Consider the following 24,881-nt stretch of genomic DNA (forward strand, 5'->3'; position numbering starts at 1 on the left):
TTCATTTAACCTGCAGGAGCCCTCCAAATTCTACTTGTTTTAGCATCTCTACATGCAACTCGACTCGAAACAGAATACCCTACGAAAGCAGACTATCAATCCTAGGTCTTGAAAGCGTAGAACTACGACGCCTAAAACACGATCTAAGTATTGCCCACAAGATCATATGCTGCAACGTTCTACCTGTCAATAACTACTTCAGCTTCAGTCGCAACAACACAAGAGAACGCAACAGATTAAAACTTAATATTAACCGCTCCAAACTTGACTGTAAAAAATATGACTTCAGCAACCAAGTTGTTGAAGCGTGGAACTCATTACCTGACTCAGTAGTGTTAACCCCTAACCCCCAACATTTTTCCCTTAGACTATCCACGATTGACCTCTCCAGGTTCCTTAGAGGTCAGTAAGGGGCGTGCATAAGTGCACCAGTGTGCCTTCTGTCCCCTGTCCAATTGTCTCTCCTTATCTCATTTATCTTTTCTTCCTTTCAAATATGTTCACCTATACTTTTATATCTTTTCTTCTATTCTTTTCTTTATTTATATTACTACATATCTATTCTCTTCACTGTGTATTATGTATTGGACTAAATAAATTAAATAAATAAATAAATAAATGAATGAATAAATAATTGTAGAAAATCATCAGCATGGTTTTTGACTGATTTGAGAAGGGAAATCCAGTATAATGACACTTTTAAAAAAAAGAGAGAGTAAGAAAATTAAGTCCCAAAAGGAGGAAAGTTCCAACCTTCCTCGTGTACATGATGTGACCATATTTTGAAAGTTGAAAATTTATCATATGTGTAAGGCATCAATTGCTAAACATTGTTCTTCAGACCCAGACTGGTGGGGAAATAGGTAAAACCTCAAATCATTTATTTTCTATGTGGCATTGAGTATAGCCTTTATATTATTAATTCTGCATTTTAATTACATTTTAAAAACATCTCAGGCTTTCCCAAGGACATCTAATAATGCATGAATACACGATTTCATGTTGATGCCTTACATTTTTGTGACTGACACATTCTTTCTCTTCTTCCCCAGACGGTCACCAATGTGTAACCAACCATCTATCAACAAAGCAACCATAACAGGTAAGACACCTTAAAACTGTCACACTATTAAGGTGATGTTACTATCTTGTGAAGATATCACACTTTGCCTAATCTCTTCCTGATGTATAAATCTCTATATATACTGCTCAAAAAAATAAAGGGAACACTCAAATAACCCATCCTAGATCTGAATGAATGAAATATTCTCACTGAATACTTTGTTCTGTGAAAAGTTGAATGTGCACAACAGCATGTGAAATTGATTGTCAATCAGTGTTGCTTCCTAAGTGGATGGTTTGATTTCACAGAAGTTTGATTTACTTGGAGTTATATTGTGTTATTTAAGTGTTCTCTTTTTTTGAGCAGTGTATAAAAGCCAAATATCACTCACTCATCACAAAATCTCCAGAACTGTAAAGCCTAGAAACTTGAAACTTGGCATTTGTGTTCCTCTTGGCGTCTAGGTGCTTGCTAAGAAATGATTTCTTATACAGTATTATATTAATATGCTCTGATGCTAAGGAATTAGATGGACTACTCCCTCTCCCCACCTGAACTCTGTTCCAACTGCCAGCTACCTTATATTAACTTGCTCTTATGCTCCCCCTTCACTAAATGGGGTGGGCGTGGCCAGCCTGTGGCTCATTCAACCTGCAGACTGGGAGTTTAGACATTCTACTACCCCTCCCCACTCGAAAGGAACGCGGTTCCAACTGCCAGTCGCCTTATATTAATATGCTCTGATGCTAAGGAGTTACACATTCTACACAAGTTTTCAAGCTTTAAGTGTCAATGTATCAAGCCTGATCATAACTACTTATTAGTTTTCCAGCTTTAACTGTCAGTTTATCAAGCCCAATCACATAGTTTCATAGTGAAGTACAGTGATCCCCCGATCATTGCGAGGGTTCCGTTCCAGGACCCCCCGCAACGAGCGGGTTTTCGCGAAGTAGCGCTGCGGAAGTAAAAACACCATCTGCGCATGTGCAGATGGTGTTTTTACTTCCGCAGCGCTAGCGAGGAGCTGAAGATTGGGGGCGGCGCGGCTGTTTTAAAACGTCGCCGCCGACATGGGGGGCTCGCTAGCACCCCCTCTAACCCGGGTTGGGGGTTCGGGGGGGTGCTAGCGAGCCCCCCATGTCGGCGGCGACGTTTTAAAACACCCGCGCGGCTTTCCAATGAGTCCCGAAGACAAACGTCAAACTTCCGCGTTTGTCTTTGGGACTCATTGGAAAGCCGCGCGGGTTTTTCAAAACGTCGCCGCCGACATGGGGGGCTCGCTAGCACCCCCCCGAACCCCCAACCCGGGTTTGGGGGGGTGCTAGCGAGCCCCCCATGTCGGCGGCGACGTTTTAAAACACCCGCGCGCCTTCCCAACTGAGCCCTCAAGCCAAGCGCCAAAGGCGAACTTCTGCGCTTGGCTTGAGGGCTCAGTTGGGAAGGCACGCGGGTGTTTTAAAACGTCGCCGCCGACATGGGGGGCTCGCTAGCACCCCCCTGAACCCCCAACCCGGGTTTGGGGGGGTGCTAGCAAGCCCCCCATGTCGGCGGCGACGTTTTAAAACACCCGTGCGCCTTCCCAACTGAGCCCTCAAGCCAAACGAACCCGGGTGGCCGGGCGAGCAGCGAGCGAACGGCGGGTGGCCGGGCAAACGGCGGGCGAGTGGGTGCTGGGGAGGGCTTCTCGCTCTCCCGCCAGCAAGTGGGGGAGCGAATGGCGTGGGCAGGCTGCGGACAAGCCGTTCGCTCGGGCCGCTTCCCAGCTGAGTACTCAGCTGGGAAGCGGCCCGAGCGAACGGCGTGGGCGGGAGAAGGGCGCGCGAGCTGCGGGCGCGCGGGCAGGCAGGCTGCGGACAAGCCGTTCACTCGGGCCGCTTCCCAGCTGAGTACTCAGCTGGGAAGCGGCCCGAGCGAACGGCGTGGGTGGGAGAAGGGCGTGCGAGCCGCGGGCGCGCGGGCAGGCAGGCTGCGGACAAGCCGTTCGCTCGGGCCGCTTCCCAGCTGAGTACTCAGCTGGGAAGCGGCCCGAGCGAATGGCGTGGGCGGGAGAAGGGCGCGGGCGCGCGGGCAGGCAGGCTGCGGACAAGCCGTTCGCTCGGGCCGCTTCCCAGCTGAGTACTCAGCTGGGAAGCGGCCCGAGCGAAGCGGCAGCAGCGAGGAGTTTGCGTGGGCGGTGGGGAAACTCCTCGCTGATGCCCGCCAAGAGGGGGAAGACCTAGGGAAGCCGCCCAGCAGCTGATCTGCCCGGCGCGATCTACGCATGCGTGCCCATAGAAAAAAAAGGGCACGCATGCGCAGACGGTGTTCTGACTTCCGGGTTAAAAAATCGCAAATTAGCCTGTTCGCAATGGTCGGGGACGCAATAACCGGGGGATCACTGTATTGGTATCTAGCTACTAGTACTTTATAAAGTCTTTTAAAAGTCCATAAATCTTACTTATAGCTCATATAAATATGTAAGTAGAATTTCTGCTAGATCTGAAATCTATCTTCCAGTTTCCCAAGTTTTTGTTTTTTGGGTATTCAAGCTACTTTGTGTAGTTTTTATGAGCTTTATTACTGCAAGGAAGTTGCTTTTACTATGGTTTTTCCCTCTACACATCTCTCTGTAGCTGGAAAAAGGTGGAATAGAGGAATTTCTCCATAATACATTTAATATGAATTTGATACAGACATGAAAATATCCCAATATTTTCCTTTCTGTTTGAAATAAAAGAAAGCAATATCTTTTTTTTTAACAAAATCCAGATCAGTGATAATAGTTGAAAAAAATCAGAACATGATCTTTAATATCTTTTAACATTGTTTAATAACCTTATTGAAAATGAAGTCCAGCATGTCCAACATCCAGCATATTTGTACTTCTTGGGGTCTACTAAGTCAGGAATGACTCACTTCTGGGCTATTGACTTTAAGATTGGTTTATCCATCATTTCTACTTTTCTTTAGTGTTGTACAATGGTGCCAGATAAAAATATTTTGTGTGTGTTTTAAATGAATTGTTGCAATTATTAAAAGTTGGAATGGGGAACTACAGAATTTGAGCCGGAGTTGGATTTATTTATTTATTTATTTACTTATTCATTCATTCATTCATTCATTCATTCATTCATTTATTTAATTTGTATGCCGCCCCTCTCCATAGACTCGGGGCGGCTCACAGCAGTGATAGAAACAATGTACAATACAAATCTAATAATACGAAGTTAAAAACCCATAATTTTAAAAACATGCACACAACACACCATACATAAATTATATAGGCCTGGGGAAGATATTTCAATTCCCCCATGCCTGACGGCAGAGGTAGGTTTTGAGAAGTTTACGAAAGGCAAGGAGGGTGGGGGCAATTCTGATCTCTGGGGGGAGTTGGTTCCAGAGGGCCGGGGCCACCACAGAGAAGGCTCTTCCTCTGGGTCCCGCCAAATGATATTGTTTAGCGACGGGACCCGGAGAAGGCCAACTCTGTGGGACCTAACCGGTCGCTGGGATTCGTGTGGCAGAAGGCGGTCCCGGAGATATTCTAGTCTGAAGGGCTTTATAGGTCCAACAAAGATAACATCCAACAAAGGGGATCTAAATATAATGAGGTACACTGCCAGTTGCAGGTTAAGCTTTCGGCATATAGCAGTGGTTGCAATCATTTCTAGCAGGAACATCAGATTTATTGGTAACCATTTCCCTGACTGAAGGAATGAACAATATTGCGATCAGCTCCCATGATTTAAAGGGCATTGATGCAGTAACCTGCTAGGTTATAGAAGGCATAAAAATATTATTGGGGAGACATGCTATTTTAGCCATGCTGCAGCCTGCATATAAAGCTGCCATCCTGTTAAATCTGAGCAAATCTGCTACCTGTATTGCAAGCTTCCAGAGAACGCCTACATATATTGCCCTGAGTTCCTTTGGGGAATACAGGTGGGATGTAAATAAAGCACAGTAATCTGTCTGTTAACGTATGCCCAGGCTTGCTGCTGCAGGGGACTTTCCCATTCTCTTAGGAAAGAGGAAAACCAGTCTTTACATGTACAGAATTCTAGGTGAAATGAACAGAGAAGACTATACTGGGAAACTTCATATGCGTGTCCTACTTATTTCTCTTCCCAGAAGGGATTGTTAAATCATATCACAGGAAAGTTAGCCCTGATTTAAAGTTAAAAACTACTACAAAAATGCAAAGTAAGCTCATTTTCACTTCTGTGAAATATAATTTATTTATTTATTTATTTTATTTATTTATTAGATTTGTATGTCGCCCCTCTCCGAAGACTTGGGGCGGCTAACAACAATAAAAAAGACAATGTGAACAAATCTAATATTAAAAATAATCTTAAAAAAACCCAATTTAAGGAACCAATCATACATGCAAGCATACCATGTATAAATTCTATAAGCCTAGGGGGAAGGGAAAATTTCAATTCCCCCATGCCTGACGACAGAGGTGGGTTTTAAGGAGCTTGCGAAAGGCAAGGAGGGTGGGGGCAACTCTGATATCTGGGGGGAGCTGGTTCCAGAGGGTCGGGGCCGCCACAGAGAAGGCTCTTCTCCTGGGTACCACCAAACGACATTGTTTAGTTGACGGGACCCGGAAAAGGCCAAATCTGTGGGACCTAACCGGTCGATGGGATTCGTGCGGCGGAAGGCGGTCCAGGAGATATTCTGGTCCGATGCCATGAAGGGCTTTATAGGTCATAACCAACACTTTGAATTGTGACCGGAAATTGATCAGCAACCAATGCAGACTGCAGAGTGTTGGTGTAACATGGGCATACCTTGGGAAGCCCATGATTGCTCTCGCAGCTGCATTCTGCACGATCTGAAGTTTCCGAACACTTTTCAAAGGTAGCCCCATGTAGAGAGCATTACAGTAGTCGAACCTCGAGGTGATGAGATTATTATTATTATTTATTCGATTTTTATGCTGCCCTTCTCCTTAGGCTCAGGGTGGCTTACAACATGTTAGCAATAGCACTTTTTAACAGAGCCAGCATATTGCCCCCACAATCCGGGTCCTCATTTTATTCACCTCGGAAGGATGGAAGGCTGAGTCAACCTTGAGCCGGTGATGATATTTGAACTGCTGATCTACAGATCTACAGTCAGCTTCAGTGGCCTGCAGTACAGCACTCTACCTGCTGCGCCACCCCGGTTCTTCAGATAGGATGGGTTGACCATATGTTTCTGTTCTTCCTTTCGCTTGGTGGCACATTATATTTTTATTGATGTAAGAGAAAAACTGGGCACTGAATTGAATAACTGAATTTAAAGAAAAAGAAAATGCAGACGAAAGGTCGGAGAAGGGGAAGGAAACCATATGAATAGAGAAATGTCAGCTGATTCCCTGTTCTAGATTGAGTTCCTGAGCCTGTAATTTACTTTTTAAAAGTCATTTTCTAATTGTTAATTCTTGTAGCCCACATCATTAGAAAATGTATAGCTGTATTGAAATTGATGCCAAATCAGTGTTAAAGGTGACTTAGTACTTATCCCAATCAAAACCTTATAAAACAGTGCATACAAAGCAAATCTAATTAGTTAAAAAAACCTACAAAGCTAAAAACCCAGTATATTAAAATCAATCAACCAATTCAATCACACCCATACATCACATTTATTCAGGGAGTCTAGATCTAACGGCCCCAGGCCTGGTGACATAAGTGAGTCTTTGAAACTCTTGTGGAAGTAGAGGAGGGTGTGGGGAGTGTGAATCTCTGGAGGGAGTTGATTCCAGAGGGCCGGGGCCCCCACAGAGAAGGCTCTTCCCCTAGGCCCCGCCAAACGACATTGATTGATGGGACCTGGAGAAGGCCAACTCTGTGGGACCTAACCGGCCCCTGGGATTCATACGGGAGAAGGCGGTCCCGGAAGTAATCTGGCCCGATGCCATGTAGGGCTTAGGTGGTACATGATAGCCGTGTATGACTTGAAGACATGGTAATGAAGATGAGGTTTCATTGCAGGTAAACATTTATAGAGTAAAATGCAACTTCTAATATATGAGATATTCATGTATGCAGGTGTTAGGGTTTGTAGACTGGATGTAGCCACTAGTAAGTCCTGCTCTATTGATCTTCTTTTGAGAACAAGGATACTATTATCTCCTTACTTCTCTGCTCTTAATTTTACATCATTTGCTTTTTTTTATTAGTAGGGATACTCTTCTTTTCTAACCATTCACTGCTTTTCTTTTTGCCCTCTTCTCTTAATACTGTAATTATTTGGCCAGTGTCTTAAATCACTGTCACATACGGATTCCTATCAGCACTCCTCACAATTAATATCCAGCAGTTTGAATTAACCTGCACAGCTGTCTGAAAGTTGTAGAGTACTTCAACTCTGACTAGACAGCATTGCAGGAGAAAAGCCCTTTTAAAACACCTTATAGGAACAAAATCAGAAGGTGAACAATTATTATGTGGTAAATATATATCAAAATATATATAAGGCAATAATTGATGACAAGGCATGTGGTGTTGTAAGGTTTCAGATTAGTAGAAATCCATTTTGTAATTCAGAAATAAGAATATTGATTTTATCCTAGAATGCGGAGAGACTCTAGTCTTACGTAGCATTTTTCACAAGAATATGTTTATAGATTGCCAATATTTAATTTTTCCCCACACTATATAATATCAAGGGAGAAAGGATTTTGGATAATTGTGAGGAAGCCAGGATAATTTTAACGTAAGCATGTAAAAGATTAATGTTGTGCTTATTCAGCTCTTTCAATTTTTTTCTGCACGTTAAATGCAGATACGTTACTTAAAGTTAACTGGCCTTATGCTAGGCCACTCCGAAACCATTAGTTATAGGTCTCCAGTCCCCACTTAAGTTTTCCAAAGCATTCCCAGCAAGGCTGAAATTCAGCAGGTTCTGACAGGTTCTGGAGAACTGGTTGTAGAAATTTTAAGTAGTTCGGAGAACCGGTAAATACCATCTCTGGTTGGCCCCAGAGTGGGGCAGGAATGGAGATTTTGTTATTTATTATTTATTTATTATTGCAATTTATTTATTACTTAGATTTATTTATTTATTTATTACTTAGATTTCTATGCCGCCCCTCTCCGAAGACTCGGGGCGGCCGCCCAATTCTGTATGGACTCTGGGCGGCTAACAGCAATATTAAAATGATAAAACAATTTTAAAAAGCCCTTAATTTTTAAAACATTCAACCATTCAGCTAGGACAAGCTCCAGGCCTGCCAGAAAAGCCATGTTTTCACAGCCTTTTGGAAGGCCAGAAGGATAGAGATCATGCAGCTCTCAGGGAGAAGTTGATTTCACAGAGACAGAACCGCCACAGAGAAGGCCCTCCCATGTGGTCCCGTCAGCCAACACTGTCTAGCTGAAGGAATTCACCAGCTCCAGGCCTGCCAGAAAAGCCATGTTTTCACAGCCTTTTGGAAGGCCAGAAGAATAGAGATCATGCAGATCTCAGGGAGAAGTTGATTCCACAGAGCCAGAGCCACCACAGAGAAGGCCCTCCCACATGGTCCCGTCAGCCAACACTGTCTAGCTGAAGGAGCCTTGAGAAGACCAACTCTGTGGGCCCTAACTGGCCACTGGGAGGTATGTGGCAGGATGTGGTCCTGTACATAATCTGATCCTAAGCCACGTGATAATCAACAACTTGAATTGTGTCCGGACACCTATTGGGAGCTAATGCAGCTCACAGAGTGTTGGTGTAACATGGGTGTACCTTGGTACACCCATAACAGCTTGTGCAGCTGCGTTTTGGACCAATTTCAAGGGTAGCCCCATGTAGAGTGCATTGCAATAATTGAGACGTGAGATAATAAGGGCGTGAGTGACTGTGAGCAGAGATTCCTGATCCAAATAGGCCCACAACTGATGCACAAGATGCACTTGTGCAAAAGCCCCCCCCCCAGTCATAGCTAAGAGATGGTTGTCCAGTCTCAGCTGCAGATCTAGGAGGACACCCAAGTTGTGAACCCGCTCTGTAGGGCTCCCCCAGAGCCAAGGATGGATGGATTGAACTGTCCTTCAGAGGCAATGCCCACAGCCATTTGGTCTTGTCCGAGTTGAGTTTGAGCCTGTTGACACCCATCCAGACCCTCACAGCCTCCAGGCACCAGCACATCATGCCCACAGCTTTGCTAAATTGACATGGGGTGGAGAAGTTGGATATCATCAGCATACTAATGATACTTCACCCCATGTTGTTGGATGGGTTCCATGTAGATGTTAAATAGTGGAGGGGAGGGAACCAATTCCTGCAGCACCCCACAAAGGAGTGGCCTAGTAGAGGCGTTCTTAAGTAGAGGGACCACTGCACTTTTCATTCTCTAATAGCAATTACTAAGATGGCAGGATCCCACTGGTTATGAAGTTCATTATTATTCCTTAAAACTAGATAACATCTTAAAAATTTACTTCTTGGATTAATCCAGCATTCTTGCACCAGTAGCCTATAGTAGGCTCCAACACTATGAATGTAGGTTTCATAAGAACTAATTACCTGTACTAGAAAAGGATTGCAAATTTAAAAGTTGTTTAACAACATAATCCTGTGAAATCCTACTCATAAGTAAGTCCCATGGTATTTACTTTGGGTTACACTCAGGAAAATATTAATAAAGCCAGAGATTGAAAAGAAAGTTGAAGGAAAATACTGTATGAGCATAAGCATGGAATTTCCTATGGAAGCATGTGGGAGTCTGAACCTAATATTTCCCTTTTTCTAAGAAACTTACTTTCAACTTTCTCACATCTGAAATTTAAATTTCAAACGCTAAGGTTTGTTCTCCCCCCCCCCCCCGGGGTGGGTCAGATCCAACTATCTGAACAAATATAAAACTGATCCAAACATTTAAAAGGTACCAAAGGTACAATTTTGTATTTTGTCTGAACTAGTTTAATCATAACATTATATTTGATGTTATAATAGTTACCATAACAACAGACTTTACAGCACCAGCACAGATTTTCTAGGCAGGAGACATAAACCCCTGGTGATGTGGCAATGTAAGGTTTATAAAGACACACCAAGGCAAAAATAATTTTCCAGACCACTTAGTCTTTTACATAAGTTTGTAATTTGGCTCCAGATTTCTCTCCCATAGTTTTGCCAAAGGTGTGGAAGTGCTGACAGTTCAACTTGTGTTTCTGGTAAAAAAGTTTCCCAGTTAGTGGTCTTTAGGTTCAGAACAGAGAACCTTCTTTGATAGTTTAGGATGATTTAAAAAAAAAAAGAATGAGTTTGCCAGTTTGATACTTCCACGCTTAGTGGAAGTATCAGCGATCCCAGGTTCAAAACAGTTGAGGCACTCATAGTAGACTTGATAGCCCAAGTCATGGCCTCAGTCTGTGGTTCAAGATGTGCAAATATTCTGTATAAAATCTTGAGGTTTCCAATACTACAATTTTCTCTCAGTGTTGCCTATAAATTCAACTTTCCTCATACAGTGGTACCTCTACCTAAGAACGCCTCTACTTACTGTTCTGTCGGGCTCTCTGGTAGAATCCTCCCAAAAATTCACAGGTACAAATTTCAGACACACACACGTTTGAAAATTCAAAACAATGTTCTTTTATAATGAAAATTCACTTAAACCAAGCCCTCTTTTGGTATAGCAAAGAGCACTCATCTCCAAACAAACTGGTAATTTATACAAGTCCCTAATCAGTTCTGTGATACTTAGCTTGCAGCTGTGAGGCAATTCACAGTCCTTTCACAAAGTGAAACACACTTTGCTCTGGTTTAGTTTCAAAGCAGGGAAAAATCAGCACACAAAAAGTCAAAGTCAGTAAAGCAGTCACGAAACACAACGATCAGATAATCCTCCACAATGGCCAAACCCACAGGCTGCTATTTATAGCAGCCTCACTAATCACCATAGCCCCACCCAACCACAGGTGGCCTCATTTTCTTTGATAATAATCTCTCAGTTGTTGTTGCCTATGCATCGCTCTCCGCATGCATGGCTGTATCATTAACTCTTGTTCTGAATCCAAGAAGGAGAGAGATAATTGATCTTCTTCTGAGCTGTCTGCCACACTTTCCTCCTCCTGTCACTCATGTCTTCTTGGTCAGAGGAACCTTCATCATCAGATTCCACCAAGGGCAAAACAGGCCTGCAGCATGTGAATGTCTCCCCCACATCCACAGTCCTTGGGGCAGGAGCTGGGCCAGAGCTAACTACAACAACTTACAAATTTTTCTAGATAAGAACCGGGTGTTCAAGATTTTTTTGCCTCTTCTCAAGAACCATTTTCCACTTAAAAACCCGAGCCTCCGAAACTGCAACCGGAAAAGGCATGGAGAAGCCTCCATGAGGCCTCTCTAGGAATCTCCTGGGAGGAAGCAGCTGGAAAAGGCAGGGAGAAGCCTCTGTGGGGCCTCTCTAGGAATCTCCTGGGAGGAAGCAGTTGGAAAAGGCAGGGGAGAAGCCTCCGTAGGGTCTCTAGTAATCTCCTGGGAGGGAACATGGCCTCCATTCTCCCTGTGGTTTCCCCAATCTCACACATTATTTGTTTTTACATTGATTCCTATGGGAAAAATTGCTTCTTTTTACAAACTTTTCTACTTAAGAACCTGGTCACAGACCGAATTAAGTTCGTAAGTAGAGGTACTACTGTATTTTTAAAAAGTCTATTATAGAGGAGCTTCTTCTGCTCAAAATTCAGGAAGATCTGTTATTAGACTTCTCTTTCTCTCCCTCCCTCCCTGTCTGTGTGAGAGAGAGATGAGGGGAGAGAGAGGGAGTGAGGGAGAGAGAGAAGGAAGGGAGAGAGGGAAGGGAGGGAGAGAATTAATGTAAGAGGTGCATGTTAAACATATCCCTGGTACAACTGCTTCACATTGTGGTCACATATTTTGTGGGAAACGGGCCCATCAATGGCTTTTGCTGCATTTGCTATATCACCCAGAGATAGGGATATTTTGTAATTGATGAATAAATTGAATGATGTAACAAAAACAAAAAAGCCACATAATACACAATAATCATATTAGTGTATGTTTTGTTCTTAAATTGGCATCTTAAAGTTGTAAATGTTCAAGTCCTCCCCCCACCCCGCATGGGAAGAAATATTTCCATTCTGTAGTAGCTTAAGAATATTGAAAGCATCATTTGCAAACTTTTAGATCATTGCTGGGACCTATAAATATTTATGTCAAAAACACTGTTCTGAGATATGTTCAAAATGGGACAATGGGACCACCAGCCATATATTTTTATATTTTTTATTTTTTTATTTTATTAATAGAGTTGAAAGGGACCGTTAGGTCATCGAGTCCAACCCCCTGCCTGAGCAGGAAACCCTACAGCACCCCAGCCAAATGGAAGTCCAATCTCCTCTTGAAGGTGTCCAGAGTTGGGGAGTTCACCACCTCCCCTGGCAGGCAGTTCCATTGGTTGATCGCTCTGACCGTCAGGAAGTTCTTCCTTATTTCCAGGTTGAATCTCTCCTTGGTCAGCTTCCAACCATTGTTCCTCGTCCGGCCCTCTGGTGCCCTGGGGAATAAAGAGACCCCCTCCTCACCGTGGCAACCCCTCAAGTATCTGTAAACTGCTATCATGTCCCCTCTAGACCTTCTTTTTTCTAGGCTGTCCATGCCCAGTTCTCTCAATCTCTCTTCGTAAGTCTTGGTTTCGAGTCCCCTAATCATTTTGGTTGCTCTTTTTTGCACCTTCTCCAGAGTTTCGATGTCTTTTTTGTAGTGAGGTGACCAAAATTGGATACAGTACTCCAGGTGGGGTCTGACCAAGGCATAGTAGAGTGGTATTAGTACTTCCCTGGTCTTGGAGCGTATTCCTCTGTTGATGCAGCTTAGGATTGAGTTGGCTTTTTTGGCTGCTGCTGCACATTGCTGACTCATGTTTAGTTGATTGTCCACCAAGACTCCAAGATCTCTTTCGCAGTCACTACTGCTGAGTGGGGTATCTCCCAGGCTGTATGTATGTCTAGGGTTCTTTTTGCCGAGGTGGAGGACTCTGCATTTGTCGGTGTTGAACCTCATTTTGTTGGTATGGGCCCACTGTGATAGTCTGTCTAGGTCTTCTTGTACTCTGAGCCTGTCCTCAAGGGTGTTGGCTACCCCCGCCAGCTTGGTGTCATCTGCAAATTTTATTAGTTCCCCTTTTATTCCCTCGTCCAGGTCGTTGATGAAGATGTTAAAGAGTACAGGACCCAGGACAGAGCCCTGTGGTACTCCACTGTCTACTTTTTTCCATGTGGATTTGGTGCCGTTGAGGACAACTCGTTGGGTGCGGTTGGTCAGCCAACTGTTTATCCATCTACATGTGTAGTAATCTACTCCATTTTTTTCTAGTTTGTGGATTAGGAGATTTTGGTCGACTTTATCGAAAGCCTTACTGAAGTCCAAGTATATGAGGTCCACTGAGTTGCGTTGGTCAACTGACTTGGTTATGGTATGCTGAAATACTCTGAATGTCATAATGAAATTTGTTTAATTTGGCCTGATGTGTGTATTTGTGTGTGCAGCTCAACACACATGAAATACTGTACGTGGAAAAGGTTCTCCATTCATATAGGTAATTAGAGGGAGGTAGACACAGACTTGTTAACAAAGGGAATAAACTTCATCAGAACCGGAGAGGTGAACAGCGGTCCATAATAATGTGAGTCTTCTATCTGGTACACTAGAAATAAAGAACCTGTGGATTCCAGATGTTGTTGGGTCTCAATTCCCATCAGCCATAACCAGTAGTAAGGAATATTTGGAATGGTAGCTCAACAATACAGAGCTATAGAATCTCTGCCTCATTGACGATATTGAATGATACAATCCTTAGAACATCTTGCTTGAATTTACTGTATCCCATGATTTTTCTACCTTCACAAGATTTTTGTAATACCAGTTAAAGCTAATTTTTCTTTATACTTAAGCACTCTAAATATTTAATATACACTGCTCAAAAAAATAAAGTAAATCAAACTTCTGTGAAATCAACTATCCACTTAGGAAGCAACACTGACTGATGATCAATTTCACACTCTGTTATGCACATTCAACTTTGTACAGAACAAATTATTCAATGAGAATATTTCATTCATTCAGACCTAGGATGTGTTATTTGAGTGTTCCCTTTATTTTTTTGAGCAGTGCATATTCACTTTCACATGGTAAAAATACAGTATCAGGTCAAAATGCATGTTCTTTTAGTCTACTGTAAAATAAATATGTTGGTTGGGAGGTATAAATAATTGCATCAATAAATGAAATATTCGTTATGAACATGCTCTTAATGGGTAAATAAGTTCTTAGACATGTATTGTAGCATGCATAATTGCTGTTGCAAACTTTTTGTCCTATTCTTGCCCTGTCTTCCTTTTCCCATATTGTAAGTTTTAAGCTTATATTAATTGCAAATCATGAAGACGTCTGCCTATCCTCCTGTTTTTATTGTGCATGTTTCTTTAAATTCTACCATTTTTTTTACATTGTTCTCCAGTCCAAAAGGTGTTTTCCCTTTGAATGAGTCATAGTTTAGGTGCACTGAAGCACACTTATTAAATTAGGCCCTCGGTATATGTAAAACATTGGATACAGTCCAACCAAAGTTAAGCACTTTTAAGCCTCATTGACTCTCAATGGGAGATTAAACAGTCTTTCAACAGGAGCCATTCCTTCAAAGCAATGTGCTTTTTAAATATCTAATCTTAGCTGGATTCTGGCCATTTTTGTACTAAAGTAAGCATTTGAAGGCTTAAGATTTCACTAAGGCTTCAATCCTGTGCACATTTACCGGGAAGCAAACTTTATGGAATACAAAACATCAAAGCAGTTTGCTCCTAACTGGGTTCTTATTCAATCGATAGGTGTGTTCATATTCTCATTCAAAAACTTCATGATTGACCCTTGATAAATTACACTGTTAATTTAAAGCCTAACAGAATTGGGTTCAATATGTTAATGCTGCATTCTAGTCTGCAAAAGACTTTCCAATCTGTGACAGAAGAGGAAATCTATGATGCAAGAGGAAAGTCATCCATATCTTGCTTGTTTTGCCAATATAAAAGAGAAACTACGGGTACCGGTTAGTTAAGATTTCCTGCGTCTGTCCATCTCAGTAATCTAGAATGATGCTGTGTGTACTGAAAACTCCAGATGAATGTTATATTTCCATACAGTATGTATGTATGTATGTATGTATGTATGTATGTATGTATGTATGTATGTATGTATTTACTTACTTACTTACTTACTTACTTACTTACTTACTTACTTACTTACTTATTTATTTATTGGATTTGTATGCCGCCCTTCTCCGTACACTCGGGGTGGCTAACAACAGTAATAAAAACAGCATGTAACAATCCAATACTAAAACAACTAAAAAACCCTTATTGTAAAACCAAACATACATACAAACTATACCATGCATAAATTGTAAGGGCCTAGGGGGAAAGAATATCTCAGTTCCCCCACGCCTGACGGCAGAGGTGGGTTTTAAGGAGCTTACGAAAGGCGAGGAGGGTGGGGGTAATTCTAATCTCCGGGGGGAGTTGGTTCCAGAGGGCCGGGGCCGCCACAGAGAAGGCTCTTCCCCTGGGCCCCGCCAAACAACATTGTTTAGTTGACGGGACCCGGAGAAGGCCCACTCTGTGGGACCTAACTGGTCGCTGGGATTCATGCAGCAGAAGGCGGTCCCTGAGATAATCTGGTCCGGTGCCATGACTTTGAATTGTGACCGGAAACTGATCAGCAACCAATGCAGATTGCGGAGTGTTGGTGTTACATGGGCATATTTGGGAAAGCCCATGATTGCTCTCGCAGCTGCATTCTGCACGATCTGAAGTTTCCAAACACCTCTAGAAAAAGAATTCTGCTTTAAAAATCTGAGTAAATGTTTAATTCATTTAGCTTAGAAATTTTTGCATTGGCTTGTAGTTATTCTCCATCATTTCAGACTGATATCTTTCTCAGTCAAACTGGGATATGCAAAATATTATTTTTATATTCCAAGCCTGTTATGCAGCTACCAATTTTCTAATCCTAACCTACATCCAGGGGTGGGCTACTGCCCGGATTGGGGGGAAGGGACACAGTGGGATAGTGAAAATGGAACTCCACCCCAGAGCATCCAATTTGCACTGAAAGATGTTGAAAGAAAATGCAGGGCGTCCTGCATAAGCCATGCCCACAGTGTGGTAGTAAACATTTTGATAGCCCTTCACTGCCTACACCCGAATGGCAATTCTTACAATATGCTGTTTTCCAACTGCTTTCCAATTGTTTTTCAATTGTTTTTCAAAAAATCCCATGTTCCCACCCAACTTTCTACCCCAACAAAGTGCCTTCTATAGCACAACTCCCATTATATCATAAACCAGTATTCTCAGGCTTTTAGGATGCCAATGGAACAGAATCACCTATTTGTAGAATTATGGATGGAACCAAAATTATATGCCACTAATCACTGTTTCCAGAATTTAATATGTAGTCATACTTCTTCCAAAGCCAAAGACTCTTTCCGGCTCACCCCATCTCCTTACATAACTTGCAGTTGAGTGTGCTTTTCATTTTTGGAATATTTACAACATCTTCTCCTAGTTAAGATAGCTGTTTGACTAATCGTGATCAGAGGTATTAGAGATTGAAAATGTGCCTCAAATAATAAAAATAAGAAAAGTTGGGAGAAAAAAATGTCAGTGTTCTTTCCCCGTCTCTCTTCTCTCTCTTTCTGCTTTTGTTGTTGTTTTCTAATAAAAATCCAACCTTTTGAGATTATTCCCACATCTTGAGAACTAGTACACATATGCAGAATATAACCAGCTATTTAAAAAAGGAAACATTCCTTCAGGTTTGCAGGAACTCATTCACTACACCATTTCCTACAAAAGTACATGCACTTAAAATCAAATAAGCCAAACTCGAAAATGTTGTGCATAAGATCTATTCTTGGCTAGCTCTACTTTCCTCATTTTATCACTGTAATGTATTTATTTATTTATTTATTTATTTATTTATTTACTTACTTACTTACTTACTTACTTACTTACTTACTTACTTACTTACTTACTTACTTACTTACTTACTTACTTACTTACTTATTTATTGGATTTGTATGCCGCCCCTCTCTGCAGACTCGGGGCGGCTAATAATGCATTTGTTTGATGGAACTATCTATCTATCTATCTATCTATCTATCTATCTATCTATCTATCTATCTATCTATCTATATATATATATATATATATATATATATCATATATATTCTCTCCTTATCTCTTTTATCATATATGTCCTCTCCCTCCCATCCACTTCTCTTCTTTTTTACTTTCTATCTTCATATATATTACTTAATGTCTATTCTTTTCCATATGTATTGTATATTGGACAAAGAATAAATAAAAAAAACATTAAACATACATATGCTATTATCCATTCACAATAGTTGCGGATTACTGCAGATTGCCCAAGAATCCAACAAAAGATTCATATCTATCTTTGCCCTGTCCTGACCTAAGTCAATATAAATGTTACCATTTATCAAGACACTTTAATACTTTCTGCATTTGCTTTCTGTCATCCCTGCTTAACTCTTCCTTGTTCATCATGATAAGTTAAAAGCAAATAAAGTATATCCAGGTGTAGAATAATGTGTGGTCAAGGTACAAATTCCATTTTTTCAGCTTTAATACCGTGATGGTGGAGGAGGGACAGGTTCCTAAGTCTTAAATTGTCCTTAAATCCAGAGATAAAGCAGAAAAGATGAGGATAACAATAACAAAAACAAAATAGCAATATGTATTCCTAGGCTATAAACATTGATCAGGGCTGTATTGTAGTACAAATCATGTACAAAAGAACAGATTATTTCATGAAATTAATTACTCTGGCAGTAAGCATTATGTGTGAACATACAACTGTTCTGTATGCATACAACTGCTCTGATGTATGTTCAAATTCCATACGATAGATAGATAGGTAGGTAGGTAGGTAGGCAGGCAGGCAGGCAGACAGACAGACATGGCTTTGAAATTGATTATAGTAGTTGGTTGAAAGTAGATTTTTCTTCAACTCTAATAATTATATACTGTAAGTGGGAACATCATACCCATGAAAATGCAACAGAGAATAGCAAAGAGCAGAAGGTGGCTTTCACAGAATTAATGGAATGGCTAATGATAAACGTCTGTGGTAGTAATACTGTGACTTTAGAACAGAAAATTAAAGAAAGTACAAAGGAATTGTTGCTACAAACAGTTGGTATGAAATGCTAATATGAAAAGAGTTAAGTTCAAATGTTAGTACAGAAAGCTGCATTTGCTCATTATTCCACTGCCCTTTCCCATATAATTTTAAATGGAGAAATGAAAACTACTTTGAAAAAATGCTTGTGAAGATTTACGAGTGTAATGTAGCGGGAAATATATAACATACGCACAAATAAACATATGTGGATGTTTGGCATCTTGAGAGATATAACCACATCCTGTGTCTACATCTTCTGGACTGGATCTTGTAATCCATTCCAATCAATCCCTACTTCAAAAATATGAACTGAATAGTCAAATTGTGTGTTAACATTAAATAATATATCTCATATATCTCTAAGACAGGTGGCTTTTTAGCCTATCTTTCCAAACAGCCAATTTATTTATTGATTGATTTATTTATTTATTTGATTTGATTTGATTTGATTTGATTTGATTTGATTTGTATGCCGCTCCTCTCCGCAGACTCGCGGCGGCTAACAACAGTAAAAAGACAATATAAACCAATCTAATATTAAAAGTAATTTTTAAAACCCCAATTTAAGGAACCAATCATACATACAGACATACCAGGCATAAATTTTATAAGTCTAGGGGGAAGGGAAAGTCTCAATTCCCCCATGCCTAACGACAGAGGTGGGTTTTAAGAAGCTTACAAAAGGCAAAGAAGGTGGGGGCAACTCTGATATCTGGGGGGAGTTGGTTCCAGAGGGTCGGGGCTGCCACAGAGAAGGCTCTTCCCCTGAGTCCCGCCAAACAACATTGTTTAGTCGATGGGACCCGGAGAAGGCCAACTCTATGGGACCTAACTGGTCGCTGGGATTCGTGCGGCAGAAGACGGTTGACGCTATCTCTCTAGAGGAGCATTCAGAGGTCAAATCATGATAGCTACCTATCATGCATGGAAGGGAGAAGGGGAGCATAAGGAGTGTAAAGTTTAAACAGTTTGGGGGATGCATTGTCAAATGTCCCAAGGATGCTTTTCAAAAGGCAACTAGGCTTTCTTGGGCCTTTTGCCTCGAAAATGTTTTAACTTCTTACCAAGGGGCTTCTTCAGTTTTGACTAGAAGACGAGGATGGAAGGATTTATATTATTTGCAGTCATTCTGAAGGTCCATCCTTAGCTTTCTGAGAGTAGTTGAGGTCACTTAGGCCTTTATCTGTACCCTCAGGGTCACCGGAATCAGAGTGCAAATGTTGTGAAACTTTCTTGGGACTGCTGTCTGGTCGAATAAGAGGGATGAAAAATGAATCAGCTTGATTTATATTTAATAACTTGTTCCCAAGAAAATAATGCTGCTGCATGGAATGTTTCGCTGTGAGGGTCTGGGAGACAATAAGGTATGATCGATCAATTGATTGGTAGATAAATACATATATTCTAAATGAAAGTAAATACTAATTTCTGTCATGATTTTGCTATGTGAAGATTATCGAGTTTTCCCAATTCAATACAAGTGCACTAGAGTGCCTTCCGTCCCCTGTCCTATTGCTCTCCTATATCTCCTATACCTTTCTTCTATTCCTATATCTCTTCTTCTATTCTTTCATTGATATGTTCTATTCCTATAACTTCTCTTCTGTTCTTTCTTAGATATATTTTACTATGAGTATCTCCTCTATAACCTTCACCATGTATTTAACTATGTGTATATACCCACTAAAACCCTCATTGTGTATTGGACAAAATCAATCAGTTTTAGGACCCATAACTTAATACTTCTAGTGTTAAATGTTTGTTTTTTTAAAATCAGGACAACCTGATAATTTTGAGACAGACCATACAGCTTCCTCTTTTCCCTTTCAACCCCAATCCAGGAATCTTCACAGGCAGTCACTTTCACAAAAAACTATTCTGTTAAATTTTATATTTTACCGATAAAAGAAAATCCCTTTATTTCTTTGTCGGTAAAATATAAACTTGAATATCTCTCATCTTGTGTGAATGGGGATTTTTGTCTTCTTTTGTCACGTTAGAAGGCTACGAGTTTGTTACAGTTACTGAAAATATGGGAATCCTTGCTGCATTTGGGAAACAGGAAATAACTCAAGGGTCAAATTGTGCAAGTGACTGTTGGGTTAGGGTGGCTTGTTAAAATTCCCATCATATTAAGCTCTTTACAATCAGTACCGGCTCTTAGGTAAAATTCTTCTTTCATTTGAAAGATTGCAAAAAGGGTGAGGGAGGAGGGCAGGGGGGGGAGATTATTTTGTATACCAAAATAAATGAGGGGAGAAGTCTGCTGGAAACCATTGAACATAATCAAGTTACCCAACCTGACCAAACATTATTCATGAAACATGGGAAGAACTGACACACATGTAGAGCAAACGGAAAAGAATTTGATAGAAAAGACGGGAAATGACTCTAATATTTTCAGGGTATCATTTCAGAGAAGTAGAATATTGATTTTTACAACAAAGAGGAGCGAGCGAGCGATGTATATAATAAGCACTTCTCTCACTTGCACTCTCTTTTTTTCCTCTATTCAGAGGAGGGAAGGTTATTTGAGGACATCAAGGAGTGGGCAGTTACAGTGGTCAGGCTCTGAACTATATCTATCATGTTTCCAGGGACCGCTTTTGATGATGGAACTAGTTGTAATACTCAGGGCTTTTCACTTTGATGGGTAAAAGATTCCAGATGCTGTTGCAATAGTACTTTCATTTCTGCTTCCCAGAATTGGAATCTCTGCCAAAAGCTATGTGGGTTTAGATTTGCAAGCAAGAAGTACAATAACAATTTTGTTTTGCTTTGGTCTCCCAATGTTCCCTGTCCTCAAGATTTCCTTGAAGACATTTTATTATCTGAAGTCAAGAACAAATTGGTAATTCCTCAGACCTTTGTATACCCAACTAGACAGACGTTTTGAAGACTGGCGGTGGGGAAGATCCTCCATTTAACTGGGGCCTTTACATCCTCAACAGGGAGAAATTCTGCTTCAAATAATTGAGCTGGCCATGGATGATAAACTCTGGAATCTTAAACAAAGAGTTAAAGGGCAGGAAGCAACAAAACATGTTTGTTTTCAAAGCTTTGGTTGTGCGTAATACATGTTTGTAATCAAGCATATATACACATATATTTTGATATATGTAACAGGAAATTTTCAAATAGTCTTCCACAATCTGCTGTCCTCCTGGTGTGCTAAATTTATTTTTCATAATTCTCAGCACTGTGGTTCTTGGCCATATGGACTAAGAAATCTGGGAGTCTGAGACAAAAAAGAAACTTCACACTGGGAGAGACTACACCAGACCTTTGGCTGGAAAAATCCACATAAGATACCTCTTGCTAGAGATTTCTTCATCAAAAATTGTGATGAAAGAAGAAAGAAAGCAATGGTTTAAATGTAGAAAATCTAACAATGACTTGCTTCCCCTGTAGGCAAAGGATAAGATACTGGCAATATTATGAGGACGTGGTCAGGAATATCCATGGAAGGTGGTTGGTCAGTGGTGTCCAAATGATGGATGTGACCAGGCAGTTGAAGGCCAATTCCATTTTGAAATGTGTTATATGTTTATATAAAATAGGCAAAGCTTTAAGTACCTGTTCTTTTGAGCTTTCCCTTCAGCCACCCTGAAGGATTGTCATGCCATGGTTAAGGGAGCGTGAAGATCAGGTTTTAAAGTAAACTAGCCCTGATGTAATATTTAATCCTATTTTAGTATTATATGGCCTCAGCACACTTCTGTTTCTTGTGGCTGGAGGATGAGTTCATAGAACCTAATTCCAATATCACTACTGTGGTTTAGTAACATGTCCAAAGGGGACCAACAAATTGTTGGCCTGCTAGTAAATACAGTCTGGATTGGTTGTACATCTTAACTTTTGTCACTCAAGCTATTATCTGCATTTCTTCAGAATGCTGAATAAAAAAAACAAGCAGCCTGGATTTGTACAATATGCTAAACTACAACGCATTCACACTCATAACTAGAATCTTTAGGACTGGACAGAATTAGCATTCAGTCTGGCATGCATGTGTATATCCCCTAATTTTATTTCTGTAATAGCTACCTTATGAGATAACGTGAACTAGGAGAGAATGACTGGCACATAATCAGGCATTGTGGTTGGAGAAAAATGATAAAAATAGAGAATTGGCTTATATATGCGACGTTTCGGTGAAATCACATTCACCATCATCAGGCTGAAGTTGTTAGCTTCATGCTGCTATGAATATAGTTACGAAATATACGAAATATATAGTTACGAATATATATATGTCACATGTTTTTGCTGAATTTGAAAATTAAGGGAGACTAGGATAGATCTATTTCGGCCTTATTTTGGCCTCATCAGCTAGCCATACCCTCACTGGGACTTGAACCTGCAACCTTTGCTTTGTAAGGCAGAGAATTAACCTCTAGGCTACAGTATCCAATCCTTTCAGCTCTGTACCAGGGAAGGGTTACATTTTGTGTCGAATCACCCTGGTATACTGAAGGAACATCACAGCTCCTTTTTTGCCTCTCGCCCCAACCCAGGGCCATTTCCAAGGCAGTTAATTTTATTGATAGCCGACAATTCTATCTGTATGTGTCATATGTTTTTGCTGAATTTGAAAATTAAGGGAGACTAGGATAGATCTATTTCGGCCTTATTTTGGCCTCATCAGCTAGCCATACCCAATGGGACTTGAACCTGCAACCTTTGCCTTGTAAAATATATGCGACATTTCGGTGAAATCACATTCACCATCATCAGGCTGAAATTGTTAGCTTCGTGCTGCTATGAATATAGTTACGAAATATACGAAATATATAATTACGAAAACATATATATATATATATAAGCAAGCTTTTGTCCCATTTTATCTTTACTTTGTAAGAGCTTCCATCAGCCATTGTATTTTATATAAGGAATTGACAAATGGAACAGCTCACAGTCTTCCAGCCCACCTCCTTTTGAGTATTCCCGTAGAAAAGGGGAAGGGCTTTATTGCAACATTTTTGCCCTTCCTAGAATATGTCACTGTCTAAATTGGTGTTTTCTGATTCTTGTAAAGAATAGTTTGTCAGTTACTAATCAGTCCACTGATCACACTTGTTTCTTTTCATTCACATATGCCTCCTTCCCAGAGCTTTCCAAGAAATGATAAGCCTCTGTGTCACTTTACCCAATTTTATGGCCCCTCAGTCTGTAGATCTCTAGTTTCCATAATCCCTGTCCATCATGACCAAAGTTGAGTGCATCTGGACTGCAGCAGATAGAATGGTTACCAGTCTTGGTGGTGCAGTGGTTAAATTGAAGTATTACAGGCAATCTCTGCCCATAGCCTGGAGTTTGATTCTGATGACTCAGCCTTCCATCTTTCTCTGGTGAATAAAATGAGACCCAGATTGTTGAGGGCAACATGCAAAGCATTGTAAAACACCCAGAGTGCTGTAAAGTGATATATTTTGGGTGATATATAAGCTAAATGTTGCTAAATGCTATTGCTATCAGATGATGTGTAAGGAGCACTCTTGGTCAGTACATAGGAACTAGTACTCTGCGCTGAATTACAGGACCTTCATCCTTCCCATTTAAAATAGGAGTCTGGATTCGCACAGCAACTACAGCACCGCTTCTCTAAGACCTGTGGAGCAGCTATTGCTATCAAAGATAACCATTCGCTGTTGGATCACAGTAAAACCCATTCCTGCCACTAAATATTTGAGTGGTAGCAGCTCAGTCACCTGTTATCTTACAAACTGGCAACATTAAGACTTATGGACTTCAACTCCCTGATTTCTCCAGCTAGCTGTGCTGGCTGGAGAATTCTGAGAGTTGAAGTCCACAAGTCTTAAAGTTGCCAAGTTTGAAGACCTAGTATAGTGATGGCGAACCTTTTTCCCCTTGAGTGCCGAAAGAGTGTGGGCACGCGCTATCATGCATATGCGAGTGCCCATACCCATAATTCAATGCCTGGGATGGGTAAAAACAGCTTCGCCTGCCCCCCGGAGGCCCTCTGGTGGGCCCAGGAGGCCCTTCTGGTGGGCCCAGTAGGCTCTTGTTTACCCTTCCCAGATTTCAAAAGCTTCTCTGGAGTTGGGAGAAGATAAAAATGCCCTCCCCCATCCCCCTGTAGGCTCTCTGGAAGCCAAAAATGCTCTCCCAGACCCTCAGTGTGAGCCAAAAATCAGCTGGCCGGCACACACTTGCACATTGGAGCTGAGCTAGGGCAACAGCTCGTGTTCCAGAAGATATGGCTCCGTGTGCCACCTGTGGCACCCATGCCATAGGTTCGCCATCACTGACCTAGGATATAAAAACAGCCAACAATATAATACCTATAATACGGGGACTCCCCTGGATTGTGTAGCTTTGCTTGTAACCATTTCCTACTTTTCAGGAAAATGATTTGCTCCTATGAAGAAAACAAATCCTTCCATTTTCATTGTTAAAGTAACACTACCCTTGCTTTTATTTTATTACTAGTTACAATAAAGAGATTAATATTCAAGACTCTTTGGTAACATCTGACGCTCCTGACTACTCTTGTCAAGTTGTCTCCTTTACTCCAGCATCATGGAATAAGTGAACCGCCAGCACTAATGAATCAGCAAAATCATTAAGATTTTCCAGACGGAGAATCATTTTGTGAACATGTGGTGTT

General features: G+C 41.1%; 1 protein-coding gene across 8 annotated transcripts in view; it reads left to right on the plus strand.

The window, feature by feature from the left end:
- The window catches only part of PDE4D (phosphodiesterase 4D), a 945,814-nt gene that overhangs the window by 810,663 nt on the left and 110,270 nt on the right, over window positions 1–24,881 (plus strand). For 7 of the 8 annotated variants that reach the window (XM_070743323.1, XM_070743322.1, XM_070743324.1 and 4 more), the window contains one exon: window positions 1,053–1,102. In XM_070743323.1, coding sequence (XP_070599424.1) covers window positions 1,053–1,102 — 50 coding nt within the window. Of the gene's footprint in view, window positions 1–1,052; window positions 1,103–14,946; window positions 14,991–24,881 lie in introns of those variants that run through there. The other variant, XM_070743330.1, reaches the window with a different exon arrangement.

The sequence above is a fragment of the Erythrolamprus reginae genome, chromosome 2 (assembly GCF_031021105.1).
Source record: "Erythrolamprus reginae isolate rEryReg1 chromosome 2, rEryReg1.hap1, whole genome shotgun sequence".
Lineage (NCBI taxonomy): Eukaryota > Metazoa > Chordata > Lepidosauria > Squamata > Dipsadidae > Erythrolamprus > Erythrolamprus reginae.